The sequence below is a fragment of the Dasypus novemcinctus genome, chromosome 7 (genome assembly GCF_030445035.2).
Source record: "Dasypus novemcinctus isolate mDasNov1 chromosome 7, mDasNov1.1.hap2, whole genome shotgun sequence".
NCBI lineage: Eukaryota > Metazoa > Chordata > Mammalia > Cingulata > Dasypodidae > Dasypus > Dasypus novemcinctus.
The window spans coordinates 41,576,502-41,590,673 of NC_080679.1; the positions used below are offsets into that span (position 1 = coordinate 41,576,502).

Sequence of the window (14,172 nt, forward strand, 5' to 3'; positions counted from 1 at the left end):
AGGCAGTGAAATCCCTTTCCCATCACTCTTCATTTTTAGAATGCTTTTGGCAATTCGGGTGCACTTTCCCTTCCAAATGAATTTGGTAATTACCTTTTCTAATTCTGTAAAGTAAGCTATTATGATTTTGACTGGTATTGCACTGAACCTACATATCAGTTTGGGTAAGACTGACATCTTCACGATATTTATTCTTCCATGAACACAGAATGTCTTTCATTTGTTTAGGTCTTTTTAAAATTCTTTTAGCAATGTTTTGTAGTTTTCTGCATATAGGTCATATACTTTTTTGGTTAAATTAATTCCTAGATAACTGAGTCTATTCGTTCCTTTGAAAATAGAATTTTTCCAGATTTCCTCCACAGACTGTTCAGTACTAGTGTACAAAAACATTACTGATTTTTGCGTGTTGATCTTGTATCCTGTAACTTTGCTGAACTCATTTATTTACTCAAGTAGCTTTGTCAAGAATACTTCAGAATTTTCTAAGTACAGGATCATGTCATCCACAGTGAGAGTTTTATTTCCTCTTTTCCTATCTGGATGCTTTTTTTTTCTTGTGTAATTGCCCTAGATAGAACCTCTAGTACAATATTGAATAACAATGGTGACAGCGAGCATCCTTGTTTTGTTCCCAGTCTTAGAGGGAATGCTATCAACCTTTCCCCACTGAGTATGATGCTGCCTGTGAGTTTTTCATATATGCCTTTTATCATATTGAGGAATTTTCCTTCTATTCCTATCTTTTGAAGTGTTTCTATCAAAAAATTATGCTGGGTTTTGTCAATTGCCTTTACTGCATCAATTAAGATGATCCTGTGGGTTTTTTCCTTCAATTTATTAATGTGATATATTACATTGATTTATTTTCTTATGTTGAACAAGCCTTGCATACCACGAATAAATACTACTTGGTTGTGATGTGTATGTCTTTTGAAATGATGTTAGATTCAATCTGCAAGTATTTTGTTGAAAATTTTTGCATCTATGTTCATTAGAGAAATTGGTCTGTAATTTTCTTCTCTTCAGGTATCTTTATCTGGTTTTGGTAATAGGATGATGTTGGCTTCATAAAATGTGTTGGGTAATTTTCCCTCCTCTTCAATTTTATTGAAGAGTTTAAAAAGGATTTTTTATTTATTTCTCTCCCCATCCCCCACCCCCCACCCCCGGCCCAGTTGTCTGCTCTTTTGTGTCCATTAGCTGTGTGTTCTTCTGTGTCCACTTAATATTATCAGTGACACCTGGAATCTGTCTCTTTTTGTTGAGTCATCTTGCTGTGTCAGCTCTCCCTGTGTGTGGCGCCATTCCTGGGCAGGCTGCACTTTTTTCATGCTGGGCGGCTCTCCTTACGGGGTACACTCCTTGTGCATGGGTCTCCCCTACACAGGGGACATCCCTGCGTGGCACAGCACTCCTTGTGTGCATCAGCACTGTGCATGGGCCAGCTCATCACACGGGTCAGGACGCACTGGGTTTGAACCCTGGACCTCCCACGTGGTAAGCAGACGCTCTATCTGTTGAGCCAAATCCGCTTCGCTCTATTGTTTTATTGTTTTCAAATTCATTTATTTCCACTCTAATCTTTATTATTTCTTTCCTTCTGCTTGCTTTGGGATTGGTTTGCTGTTGTTTTTCTAGTTTCTCTAGTTGTTCAGTTAAATCTTAGAATTTACCTTTCTTCTTTCTTAATTATAGGAATTTAGGGCCATAAATTTCCCTCTCAAGACTGCCTATACTGCATCCCGTAAGTTTTGATAAGTTGTATTCTTAATTTCATTTGTCTCAATATATTAACTGCTTTCATTTGCAATTTCATCTTGACCCACTGATTATTTAGGAGTGCATTGTTCAGCCTCCACACATTTGCAAATTTATTTTTTTCTATTATTGATTTCCAGTTTCATTCCATTATGATCTGAGAAGGTGCTTTGTATAACTTCAATCTTTTTATATTTATTGAGACCTGCATTGTGCCCTAACATGTGGTCTATCTTGGAGAAAGATCCATGGGCACTTGAGAAGAATGTATAACCCAATGAGTTTGGATGCAATGTTCTGTATGTGTCCATTAGGTCTAACTTGTTTATCATATTGTTCAAGTTCTCTGTTTCCCTGTTGATCTACTGGTCTAATTGTTCTATCTAATGTGATTGGGGTGTTGAAATCTCCAATGATTATTGTAGAGATGTTTATTTCTCCCTTCGGTTTTGCCAGTTTGTCTCATGTATTTTGGGGAACCCTGGTAAGGTTCGTAGATATTTATGGCTGCTATATCTTCCTGATGGTTTGCCCCGTTTATTAAGATTTAATGGCCTTCTGTATCTTAGAACTTTTTTGCATTTAAAGTCTGTTTTGTCTGATATTAATATAGCTATCCTGCTCTTTTCTGGTTACTGCTCTCATGAAGTATCTTTTTCCAACCTTTCACTTTAAGCCATTTTATATCCCTGGGTCTAGATTGAGTCTCTTATAAGCAGCATAGGAATGGCTTATACTTTTTATCCATTCTGTCAGCCTGTATCTTTTGATTGAGGAGTTTAATCCATTCACATTCAATGATATTATTGTAAATACTCTATTTACTTCTACCATTTTATTCTCTGGTTTTCATATGTCATATCATATTTTTGTCTCTTTACTCTGTAGGTTATCCTTTCTGCTATTCTTTCTTCTATACTCTCCTCCAAGCCTCTCTCTCCTGTCTCTTTCTTTCATGTTCTAAGGCTTCCTTTAATATTTCCTGCAAAGTTGGATTCTTTGTTGCAAACTCTTTGTTTGCAAATATTTTATACTCACCTTCATATTTGAAAGACAATTTTGTTGGATAAAGAATTCTCAGCTGACAGTTTTTCTCTTTCAGTATCGTAATTGTATCATACCACTGTCTTCTCACCTCCATGGTTTCTGAAGAGAAATTTGGGCTAAGTCTTAATTGACATCCCTTGTACATGATGGTTTGCTTCTCCCTTGCTGCTCTGAGAATTTTCTCTTTATCGGTGACATCTGTCATTATGAGTAGTATGTGTCTTGGAGCAGGTCTATTCAGATTTATTCTGTTTGGGGTACAGTGTGCTTCTTGGACACGTAAGTTCATTTCTTTCATAAGAGTTGGGAAATCTTCAGTTATTATTTCCTTAAGTACTCTTTCTGCCTCTTTGCCCCTCTCTTCTCCTTCTGGAACTCCCATGACATGTATGTCGCTGCATTTCCTGTTGTCATTCAACTCTCTGAACCCCTGCTCATTTTTTCTCATTCTTTTCTCTCTTCAATTTTAGCTGTTCTGTCTTCGGTATCACTTATTCTTTCTTCTATCATTTCAAGTGTGCTGTTGTATATCTCTAATGTGTTTTTTTTTATCTCACCTACTATTTCTTTCATTCCCATGAGCTCTGTTATTTTTCGATTCAGGATTTCAAATTCTTCCTTGTGCTTGCTCTATGTCTTTCTGGTTTCATTTATCTCTTTAACCATAATGTCTTTCAACTTATTAATTTGATTTTGGACATTTGTGCGCATTTCACTGATTAATTCTCTCAAATTCTGTGTCTCTTCTGGGGCTTTGATATATTCCTTTTCTTGGGCCATGTCTTCTATTTTCTTAGTATGGCTCAAAATTTTTTGCTGATGTCTAGGCATCTGATTAGAATGAAGTTCACTCAGATGCTCAATTCCTTACTCTTTTCTAGGGATTTAGTAGCAAGAGGCTGTGTGTTACCACCAGCAATAACATCTTAAAATATCCAACTGTCCAAGTTTCAGCAAAAGATTACAAAACAAAGAAACAAGAAGTGATCGGCCCAGGGAAAGAAGACAATTAAAGGATTAGAAACAACCAATGATGAAGAACAGACCTGGGACATACCAGATGAAGTCTTAAAAAATTGTCCTAAACATGCTCAAAGAGCTAAAGGAAAACACAAAGAACTCAAGAAAATCAGTAAAATGATAGATGAACATAAACAGAATATTAAAAAACAGATGGAAGTTATGAAAAGGAACCAAAGAGAGCTGAAGACCACAATAACAAAAATTTAAAATTCCCTAGAGGGGTTCAAATGCAGACTGGAACTGGCATAAGAAAGTGTAAACTTGAAGAAAAGAGAATTGGAAACATACAGTCTGAAGAGAAGAAAGAAGAATGAAGAAAGAAAATTGAATAGAGCTTTGGGAACCTGTGGAATATCATGAAGGGTGCCAATATATATGTACTGTAAGAATCCCAGAAGCACAAGGGGCAAAGAGAATATTTTTAAAAATAGTAACAATTGAAAACTTCCCAGATTCAGCAAGATATATGAATATACACATTCAAGATGACAAATTCAAAAAAGCATAAACCCAAATAGATCCATACCATAGCATATTATAATCTAACTGCCAAATGGCAAAGATAGAGAATTCTGAAAACCACAAGAAAGAAGCAACATGCCATGTACAAGGAAACCTCAATAAGACTAAGTGCCAATTTCTCACAGGAAATAATGGAGGCAAGAGTCAGTTGGATGACATATGCTAAGTACTGAAAGAAAAAACCGCAAACCAGGTCTCTGTCTGGAAAACTTGTCTTTAAAAAGTGAGGGAGAAGAGAAGATGTGGCTCAAGTAGTTTAGCGTCTGCTTCCCACATGGGAGGTCCTGTGTTTGGTTCCTGGTACCTTCTAAAAAAAAGGAAAAACAAAAACGAACAAAAAACAACTCAGGGAAGCCAATGTTGCTCAGTGGTTGAGCACCGGCTTCTCACATACAAGGTCTCAGGTTAAATCCCTGGGCCCTGACCTCAAGAGGGAGTATAAGACACTTCCAGATAAACAAAAGCTAAGGGAGTTCATCACCACTAGAGATGCTAAAGGGAGTTCTACATGGTGAAAGGAAAGAACAGACAATATATTGAAGCTACATGTAAAAATAAAAATCTCCATAAGAGACAACAGGGATAGATATAAATGCCAGGATTATTTGATTTTTAGTTTTAACTCCACTTTTTATTTCCTACAGGATCTAAAAGGCAAATGCATAAAATGAATGAGAAATCAGTGGTTTTTTAAAATTAAAATGTATAAGCATGTAATTTTTTGACAAGAACTACATAAAAGGCTGGGGGACAGAGGGACATGTGAACATAAATTGTGTATACTATTTCTTTTTAGGAGGTACTGAGGATCAAACATGGGACCTCATACATGGGAAGCAAGTGCTCAACCATGGAGCTATACCCACTCCCCAAGATGGTGTATATTATTAAGTTAATTTGGTATCAGAGCAAATGAGATGGTTGCAGATTTAGAATTTAAGCCCCAAGGTAACTACAAAGAGAATACTAGAGAATATGTAAGCTCACAGAGATAGAAATTAGGAGTACAGGTTGCCAGGGGTGGGGGAAGGGGAATGGGGAGTTAATGAAATGGGTATAGAGTTTCTGTTTAGGGAGATGGGAAAATTTTAGTAATGGAAAGTGAGAGTGGTATGCTTGGAGTGGTTGCTTTGGGAAAGTTTATTCTGTATATATATTCTCACAATAGGGGAAAAAAAGAGCAACTAAAGAGACAATGACAAGTAAAGGCAATAAATGTTTCTGGATAGGATATTACAAGGGAGGAAAGATGGCTCAAAAGGACATTATTAGAACATATGAAAAAATTGGACTACCAACTACAAGCTTTACATCAATGTTAAATAACTTGATAACTGCACTTAAGGTAGTAGCATAAGCTAATATCATTTTTCTTAAAGTTATATGGAAGTAGTAAGTTTTCAAGGAGCATAACTGATGGACTGATAGACGAATGGATAGAGTGACATGGCAAATGTGGCAAAATGTTATACTGTAGATCTATCTGGAAGGATAGGGATATGTTGGGAGTACTCTGTATGGGGTTTGTATTATTTATTCATTACAAAATTTAAAAGTTTAAAATGAAAAAAGTTAGCTGTCAGAGTTTTGATGTTTCATGTTGTTGTGTTAACATGGATATTTCTTAGACTATCAGGTGAAGACTATATATACATACATTTTCTTTTATAAAAATTTATCTAAGAAAAAAAGAACAAAGAGAAAATACATGCTAAGTGTAGTGAATGTAGTTATATTAAGATTCTATTTTTGAAGAAGGTCAACCACCACACCATGGAGCCAACAGTGCCTACAACTGAAAGCAGGAGGATTGCATCAGCATCCATGTGGAATCTAAGCCCCCCTCTTGATATAGATGTGGAGTGGACACAACTATTCCAAGGTCCACAGGATGGAGGAATAGAATATGGATTAGAGTGGACTTACTGATATTCTATTCATGAACTATAATGATTAGTAATTGAAGAAAATGTGGCATTGGTGTGGAGAAAGTGGCCATGGTGGCTGCTGGGTGTGGGGAATGGGAGGAAGAGATGAGATGTGGAGGTGTTTTTGGGACTTGGAGTTGTTCTGGGTGATGCTGCAGGGGCAGTTACTGGACATTGTATGTCTTCCCATGGCCCACTGGGTGAAACATGGGAGAGTGTGGGTTATGATGTGGACCACTGACCGTGAGGTGCAGCGGTGCTCAGAGATGTATTCACCAAATGCAATGAATGTCTCATGATGATGGATGAGATTGTTGCTATGGGGGGAGGAGTGGGGTGAGGGGGGTGGGGGGGTATATGGGGACCTCATATTTTTTTAATGTAATATTAAAAAAATAAGGACAAAAAAATTAAATTAAAATTTTTTTAAAAGATTATATATGATAAGGTTCTTGAATATATTATAGTTGAATTTCTTTTACCATTAATCCTCCAAAACATTGAAATGTTACTAGGAAAAAAAACAAACAAACAAAAGGGGAGGGGGAGAGAAGAACAGATGCAGCATAGGGCATTTTTAGGGCACTGGATTTGTTCTGCATGATCTTGCAATGATGGATACAGGTCATTATGGATACAGGTCAGAATCGGACAAAAGTGTACAGCACAAATGCAAACCACAATGCAAACCATTGCTGATGGTTAGCAGGAATGTTTCAATATTTGTTCATCAATTGCAACAAATGTATCATACTCATGTAAGATGTTATTAATATGCAAAATGTGAGAGAGGGCAAGAGGTGGGGTATATGGGAATCTCCTATATTTCCTATATGACTTTTCTGTAACCTAAAACTTCTTTGAAAATAAAGTGAAAAAACAAGATACTGGGGGGACATACAGAAGAAATTGTCACTGTACATAAAAGATAAGAGACCTTACAATGATGGAAGACACAATGCAAAAAAAAAACTTTTATTTTTTATTATTTTTATTTATTTATTTGGATTGCTTTTGGAGAGATTTTTGGATAGTAGAAAGGTTATAAATATGGTGGGGAGGATTACTGGTATGGGGTTTCAGTGTGAGGAGGGGTGCATCTGAGGCATGCTTCTATGGAATGAGAATGTATTCAAGTGGTCATGGCGAGTTGTATCAGTGGGTGGAGACCCACACAATAACTGAAAGTATAGTGAATTTCCATCCTGGGGAGTGCTGCTACATTCTTTAATAGAGAAGTAAGAATTCCTACAGTACATAAGCAGTGCCTAGAGGAGGACAGACAAATACGCCAGGCCCTTGATACTTACGCTTGTACTTATGAACCTTGTTCTTGTGAAATTGAGACTTATTCTACTATTATATATTGCCTAAGAGTTACCTCCTGAAAGCCTCCTTGTTTTTCAAATGTAACTTCTTTCTAAGCCACAATGAGCACATAAACTCACTACCTTTCCCCAGCATGGGACATGATTCCTGGGGATGAACCTCCCTGGTACAGAGGGATTATTACCAAGCACCAACTAGCAATACACCTGGAAAAATATCTTGACCAAAAGAGGGAAACGGTAAATACAAATAAATTTTTATGGCTAAGAGATTTCAAAGTGAGTCAGGAGGTCATTACAGAGGTTACCCTTATGCACATCTCAGAAGAATCTCACTGACTGCCACAGTAAACAAGCCTCAAGCACAGAGGCTCCTAAGGGCTCTAGAGACATCTAGATGCAACAGGCAGGGCAGACAACCCCAGGAATTCAGCACCCTGTCAGTGGACCTTCCCTTGGAATATATGATAACACTGGGGAGGATCCCCAATGCCTAGGAGTTGGCCTCATTTATAATTTTCCTACACATGGTTCTTATGCCCCTTTTCTTTGAACCCATAATTAGCATTATTCATGTTAAGCATGTATCTCAGAGACTTAAATCTTTCAGCTATTCATATGTCGGTGAGCCCTGGATCTCACCAGAGTTGCAGCCAACACTTTACTCCCCAGTTTACTGGACTCACCCAGGACAACTAGCAAAAGGATGATGATGGATAATGCACATCCCCCAAAAAAACAAAGAGTATCTACAACTGCAAGCAAGACAGTTCCATCCATGTGCCCCATGGGATCTAAGCCTTCTCTCAATCAGAAACAGAGTGGCCATTACCATCTCCAAATACTCAAAATTGAGGAATGAACAAACATTAAGGGGGAATGCAATATTGGACTAAAGTAGACTTATTATTATTTTAGTAATAGAACTTATAACATCAATAAAGGCAGTAGTCACCAGAGGTTCTGAGGGGAAGGAGAGGGAAGAATAGGTGTAACATGGGGCATTTGGGGGGCATTGGAATTATTCTGCATGATATTTTAATGATGGATACAAGCCATTATACATTTTGCGAAAATCTATAAAATTGTGCAGTGCAAAGTGTAAACAATAATGTAAACTATAGGCCATGGTTAGCAGCAATGCTTCAATATGTGTTCATCAATTGTAACAAATGTCCACACTAAGGAAAGATGTTAATGGGGGATAGTGCAGGAGGGGGAGGAGGAGGGGGACGGTGTGAGCTATATGGGAATCCCTTATATTTTCGATGTAACCTTTATGTAATCTAAAGCTTCTTTAAAAACAAAAGAAGGAAAATACAGGGCTGAAAAAGCCAAGGAATACTCTCAGGCAGCTCACCTCTTATCAGCAAAAGGAAAACATATGCACAAATAATTTGCTTGAACTAAAGCGACTGATTTGCCAAATAAGGATTCTTTCAAAATAATTAATATGTAGAACACAGTTAGGAAGAACTGAAGACTTCTAATATTCATTAGGTGTTCAATAATTATTACATGCTTTTTATGTGTAGAGAGCTTCAAAATAATTTGTTCTCTTAAGGAGTTTCAATATTCCCTCTCTACTCTTGCATATTACCTAAACTTTCCAGAGCTATATGAGTTTTAGATTTTAGATCAGAAAAGTTCAAATTAATTAAGTTGAATTGTATTCCTTAAATAAAATCTACTAAACTTAAAAAGAAAAAGAAAAAAAACACAAAAAGAAATCTAATTCCTAACTTGTGTTTTGTTAAACACTACCAGTAGTTTTTGATGCTTTACACATCTAGTTAATTCTCTGCTTAAAAAACTTGTAAAGGAAGTTTATACTGAAATATATATTTTATACAGCAATTTGGGGGGAAAAAAGACTTTGAAAATTGTGTGATACTGCAACTTTAACACCGAACATTTTTTGCTTCTTGTTCTTTATATTACTTAAGAGTCAAGAGATAATGACATACTAGCCACATAATATATAATAAAGCACACCATTTATAGAATAAAAGGCTATTACACAGGGGGAGGGTTAAAGAAGCACATTAGTTGGCTCTCCAGTCCATACCAAATTTCTACATTTACAAGAATCCAACTAATTTTAATTCATAACAAGATTTTATAATAGGGTAACTTACTTTTCAGTTTCACAAAATATATAAACATTGCAAAGTAACCATTCATTCAACAAATATTTAGTGAATACCTAATGGATATAAGGTAGTGTTCTAGGTACAAAGGATATAACAATGAACAGACAAAAATACCTGCCTTCATGGACCATGAAGACACCATAAAATTGCATGACAAAAATAAAATAAGAGTAATCAATTGTTGGTTTTTAAAAATCTAGTACCAAATATCTCCGCACTCCCCATATGTAATATTCTACATAAGAACAAAGAATGGAAATCCAGCCCTGGAATCTCTTACCTTAAATCTAAGCAACCACTTAATGCATAAATGGAGCAAATAAAAGAGGTAAGGAAAAAAAGCATTGAAAGGTTAGTTGAAACTTCAGGATGTGAAGAGAAAGAAAAATAAAACAAAGAAAAAACAAGTTAAGCAATCAGCATTAACAAAATAATGTTTCAATAGATTATAGAAAGAGTGGTTAAAGCAGAATGTGTCATGACAGAGTTTGTTTTTTTGTTTTTTGTTTTTGGATGAAATTATATAAGACACTGTTTTATCCAAAAATTTAATTTCAAATTAGTCATTCCTAAATGTTAAAAGTCCAAAAAGTGAAGGGACAACAGAGTCCCAAAGAATAACATTTTACTCTGAGGATTAAATAAGAAAGGGGGGGGGAGGGGAATCTCCTTTTTATTATACAAACAAGCAAGCACAAATATGATGTTTCATTTTCCAAGTGCCTTTTTCGCATTAGATCTTGACAGTACCCTAACATTTCTATTAGCAGAAAATCTTTTGAGATTAAATTAGAATAAATTTCCTTTATTAATGATCATCCAATTACACATCCTATTTTAACATGCTCTAATTAGTTCAGCAATCTAAATGCATGTAAGTATCAATTATAAAATTAAATATAAAATTTAAGATAATAGTGCTTATATCAAAACTGAGGAAGAATAAGAGATTTCAAATGCAAATGTACACTGTACATTTTCTTTTACCTAGCTCTACATTAAAATTAGATTTCAACTGATTTTTCAACCATAGCAGTGTGGGATGTATTTTTTATTTAAGTACACTATTAAAAATAAATCAAAGCATTAACAGTACAGTGTGCTAAATTTCACTTACAGGGATATATATATTTACACAAAGTCACATTGGATAAATCATCTTTCAAATATTGAGCATATACAAATTTTAAATAACTCAATACTTAGCTGTGTTAAGTACAAACACCAATTTAAATGAAATTTATATGCCTCACAGTTTTGATTATGGTACTTTATATATGTAATAGGCACTCAAATATATTTTAAAAGCTAGCCAAAATATATAATGGCTATATACTCAAAAGCAGCGGGAATATTAATTCATGTATTACTTTTATCTACACTAGTCTTACCCCCAAAAGTTGGTAAAATCCTTTTAGAAAAATTCTACGTACTTGTTTACTTATATATGCTGTTTCTGAAACTAATGCCAAAAATCTGCTGATAAATTTTTCAGATAAGGTTAAAAACTTTAGTAGCATACTAAATATCTTTTAAATCAGTTAAGTTAAATCATTAAGAGATTATAAAGATTACAACATACTTATTTACAAAGATCTACATGAGATATTATCAAAACTGATTAAGCCAATACAATTCATTCAAATATGAAAAAACTAGAGGGATAAAACAGTCATAGTAGCAATCTTCAGACCCACAATTTGGTGCTCTATGGAAGAAAGATAAAAGCGTAATTTTCTGAAGAATTAGTTCCATTATGGGTTATTTTTAAAAGCTTGACAAAAATTATACCTACCTTTACTCCATGTCCAATATCATCTAAAATTGTATAGTCAATCGGTTTTCTAATATAACGAACTGGCCGTTCAAGATTGGCTGGAGCAATAATCTTATGTGTCCTTGAAGTGTTTTTATTGGTAGTCAAAATACCAATTTCTCTTCTTGCAACTTTCTCTTTATGAATATCAACAGTCTGAAAAATACAATATAGACACAATACCAAAAATGTACAGCTCTCTAACATTAAAAAAATCAAAATATTAATGTAGAGATTTAGCATCACCATTCATACTATCAACTATAATTGCTAAATTTTCTCCTTTTTGAATTACTGACTTTCTGCATTAAGTTAAAGCAGAAGTTGGCAAACCATGGAGCACAAGCCAAATCTGGCCCCCATATGTTTTTTTTTTTTTACAGTCCACAAGCTAAGAGTGGTTTTCCCATTTTCAATGACTGAAAAGAAAAAAGGAATTTCATAGCATGTGTAAACTATATGAAATCTAAATTTCAGCATCCATAAATGAAGTTTTATTAGAAAACAGTCATGCTCTTTTACTTACACTAAGTTACTTTTGTGTTACAAAGGCAGAGATGAACAGTTGCAACAGAGACCTTAAGGGCTACAAAGCCTAAAATATTTACTAACTGGCCTTTTAAGCAAAAGTTGCCAATTTCTAGGTTAAAGTATACTATTTTTTCCCTCTCCCTTAAGATATAACCAAATCTAATAATTAAGAAAGCCCCAGTGATTAATCCGGTGATATTTAAAAATGATCTATAGTACTATTTCTATTAAATACCTTTTCATCAAAAAGGGGAAGGGGCTAAAATATAAATTCAGTGTTAAAAATGAGAGTCATTTTTGAGAGAAAAACTGATGGTTTCAACCATGTTTGTAAAATATTTCATTATTTATTTAGATTTATTAAATGCTCACATTGTAATTTAATCCAGAATGGCAATGTGTTTTTACTCAAAGTATTCTGTTTGCTAACAGCAGGGTGAATTTATCTACAAACTTAGGCCAGTAATTGAAAAAAAAAAAAAAAACACCAAAAAAACCTTTTTCAAACTGTACATTGCAATTTAATGGGATAGATATGACCTGTAATTATTTTAAATGAAATTGAACAGAAATAGCAAACTGTATGTACACCCAGGTATATTTTGTTCAAACACCTAAGTATAAAAATAAAAATATGAATTACCTACTGAATGTAATATGAAATGTAGTTTTTACCATGAGTTACGGACAAAAAAGTTCAAAAAACAGTTCACTAAAATGTGTTCGCATCTCTTACCACCATTTCTGGCTCAAGTAGCAATTAATAGACACTTTTTTGCTAACCCCTCCCCAGTCCAATTTTAACTACCCCTTTCTAAAAGAACTAGGTAATTATAATGGAAAGTAAAAATAGCCATCATGACATTATTAAATACCGCTTTAAGAAATGAGAAAACAGTTTGTTTATCCTTCTAAACTGCCTATAGTTTAAAGGAAACTTGAAACAAATTCAAAGCCCCCTTATTTCACTACAACCAAGAGATTATATAATCTATAAATTTCAGAATAAAAATTTAAATCAATATAAATTAAAGACTGACCAATATAACATTATCATTTAAGTATTTCTTTTTAAGACAAAAACTGTCTCTGAACTTTTTTTGTGCATGTTAGGGAATTTAAGAACTGTGCTGACAGAAACGTTTCCTTGCAAAAAATGATACTTTTTTTAAAAAGCACTAAAACCCAAATTAGAAATCTGTAATTTGATTATACAGAGTTTTGACATGGTCTGGAGATCTGGGGACAATTATATATTACTTATATGTTCTCTCCATACACACACACACACACACAGCCCAAATAAATAGACCACTACAGTAAGGATAAGAGGAAGACCAATTTAGCAAAGAAAAAGGTAACAGAATTTTAAGCCTAAATAAAAGGCAGTTCCTATTAATAGAGATTTGGTCCCTAAGATTTCCGAAAAAGGCAGCAAATAAGAAACATAATGAGCTGCAAGGAAATAACACTCCTTAATCAGTAAGATAACAATTTTCCCAGAACTCATAGAGAAATCTGCTGAAGTAATTACGTGGAATAAAGTGATTCTGTTGCCTCTTATTATCAGTAAAAACTGAAGGCATCTTTTATGAAGTAATTTAGTTTGGCTATATTATATTTCTGGTTGTCTATGCTAAAAGATTGCATGCATCCTGGAAAAACTAGAACAGAGTTTCTCAAAAGTGGCACTAATTCTTTTTTGTGGAGGGGCTGTCCTGTGTACTGTAGGATGTAGAGAAGTATCCCTGGCCTCTCTACCCAGCAGATACCTGTATCACCTCCAACCCCCAAGTCAGGATAACCAAAAATGCATATTGTCATTGTCTTCTTGGAGGCCAAATTGTCTGAGTTGAGAACCAACAATCTAGGGGAAAGACTAATGAACTTACATTGTTACTCTCAAATATCAATTGTTTCAAAACTTTACATTGGGAAAAGGTGTAGCTCAGTGGTTTAGCAGCTGCTTTCCATGTAAGAGGTTCTGGGTTCAATCTCCGGTACCTCCTAAAACAAAGCATTATCAACAACAAAAGATATATATATATCTTTTCATAAGAATT

At 34.7% G+C, this 14,172-nt stretch overlaps 1 protein-coding gene across 26 annotated transcripts in view; it reads right to left on the bottom strand.

Moving 5' to 3' along the window:
* Positions 1-14,172, bottom strand: part of ABI2 (abl interactor 2) — a 153,579-nt gene that overhangs the window by 101,744 nt on the left and 37,663 nt on the right. For 15 of the 26 annotated variants that reach the window (XM_058300324.2, XM_058300316.2, XM_058300315.2 and 12 more), the window contains exons 3-4: positions 11,558-11,734; positions 10,043-10,060 (exon numbers count right to left, since the gene is read on the bottom strand). In XM_058300324.2, coding sequence (XP_058156307.1) covers positions 10,043-10,060; positions 11,558-11,734 — 195 coding nt within the window. The remainder of the gene's footprint in view (positions 1-10,042; positions 10,061-11,557; positions 11,735-14,172) is intronic. The other 11 variants (XM_058300336.2, XM_058300339.1, XM_004453610.3 and 8 more) reach the window with 1 other exon arrangement.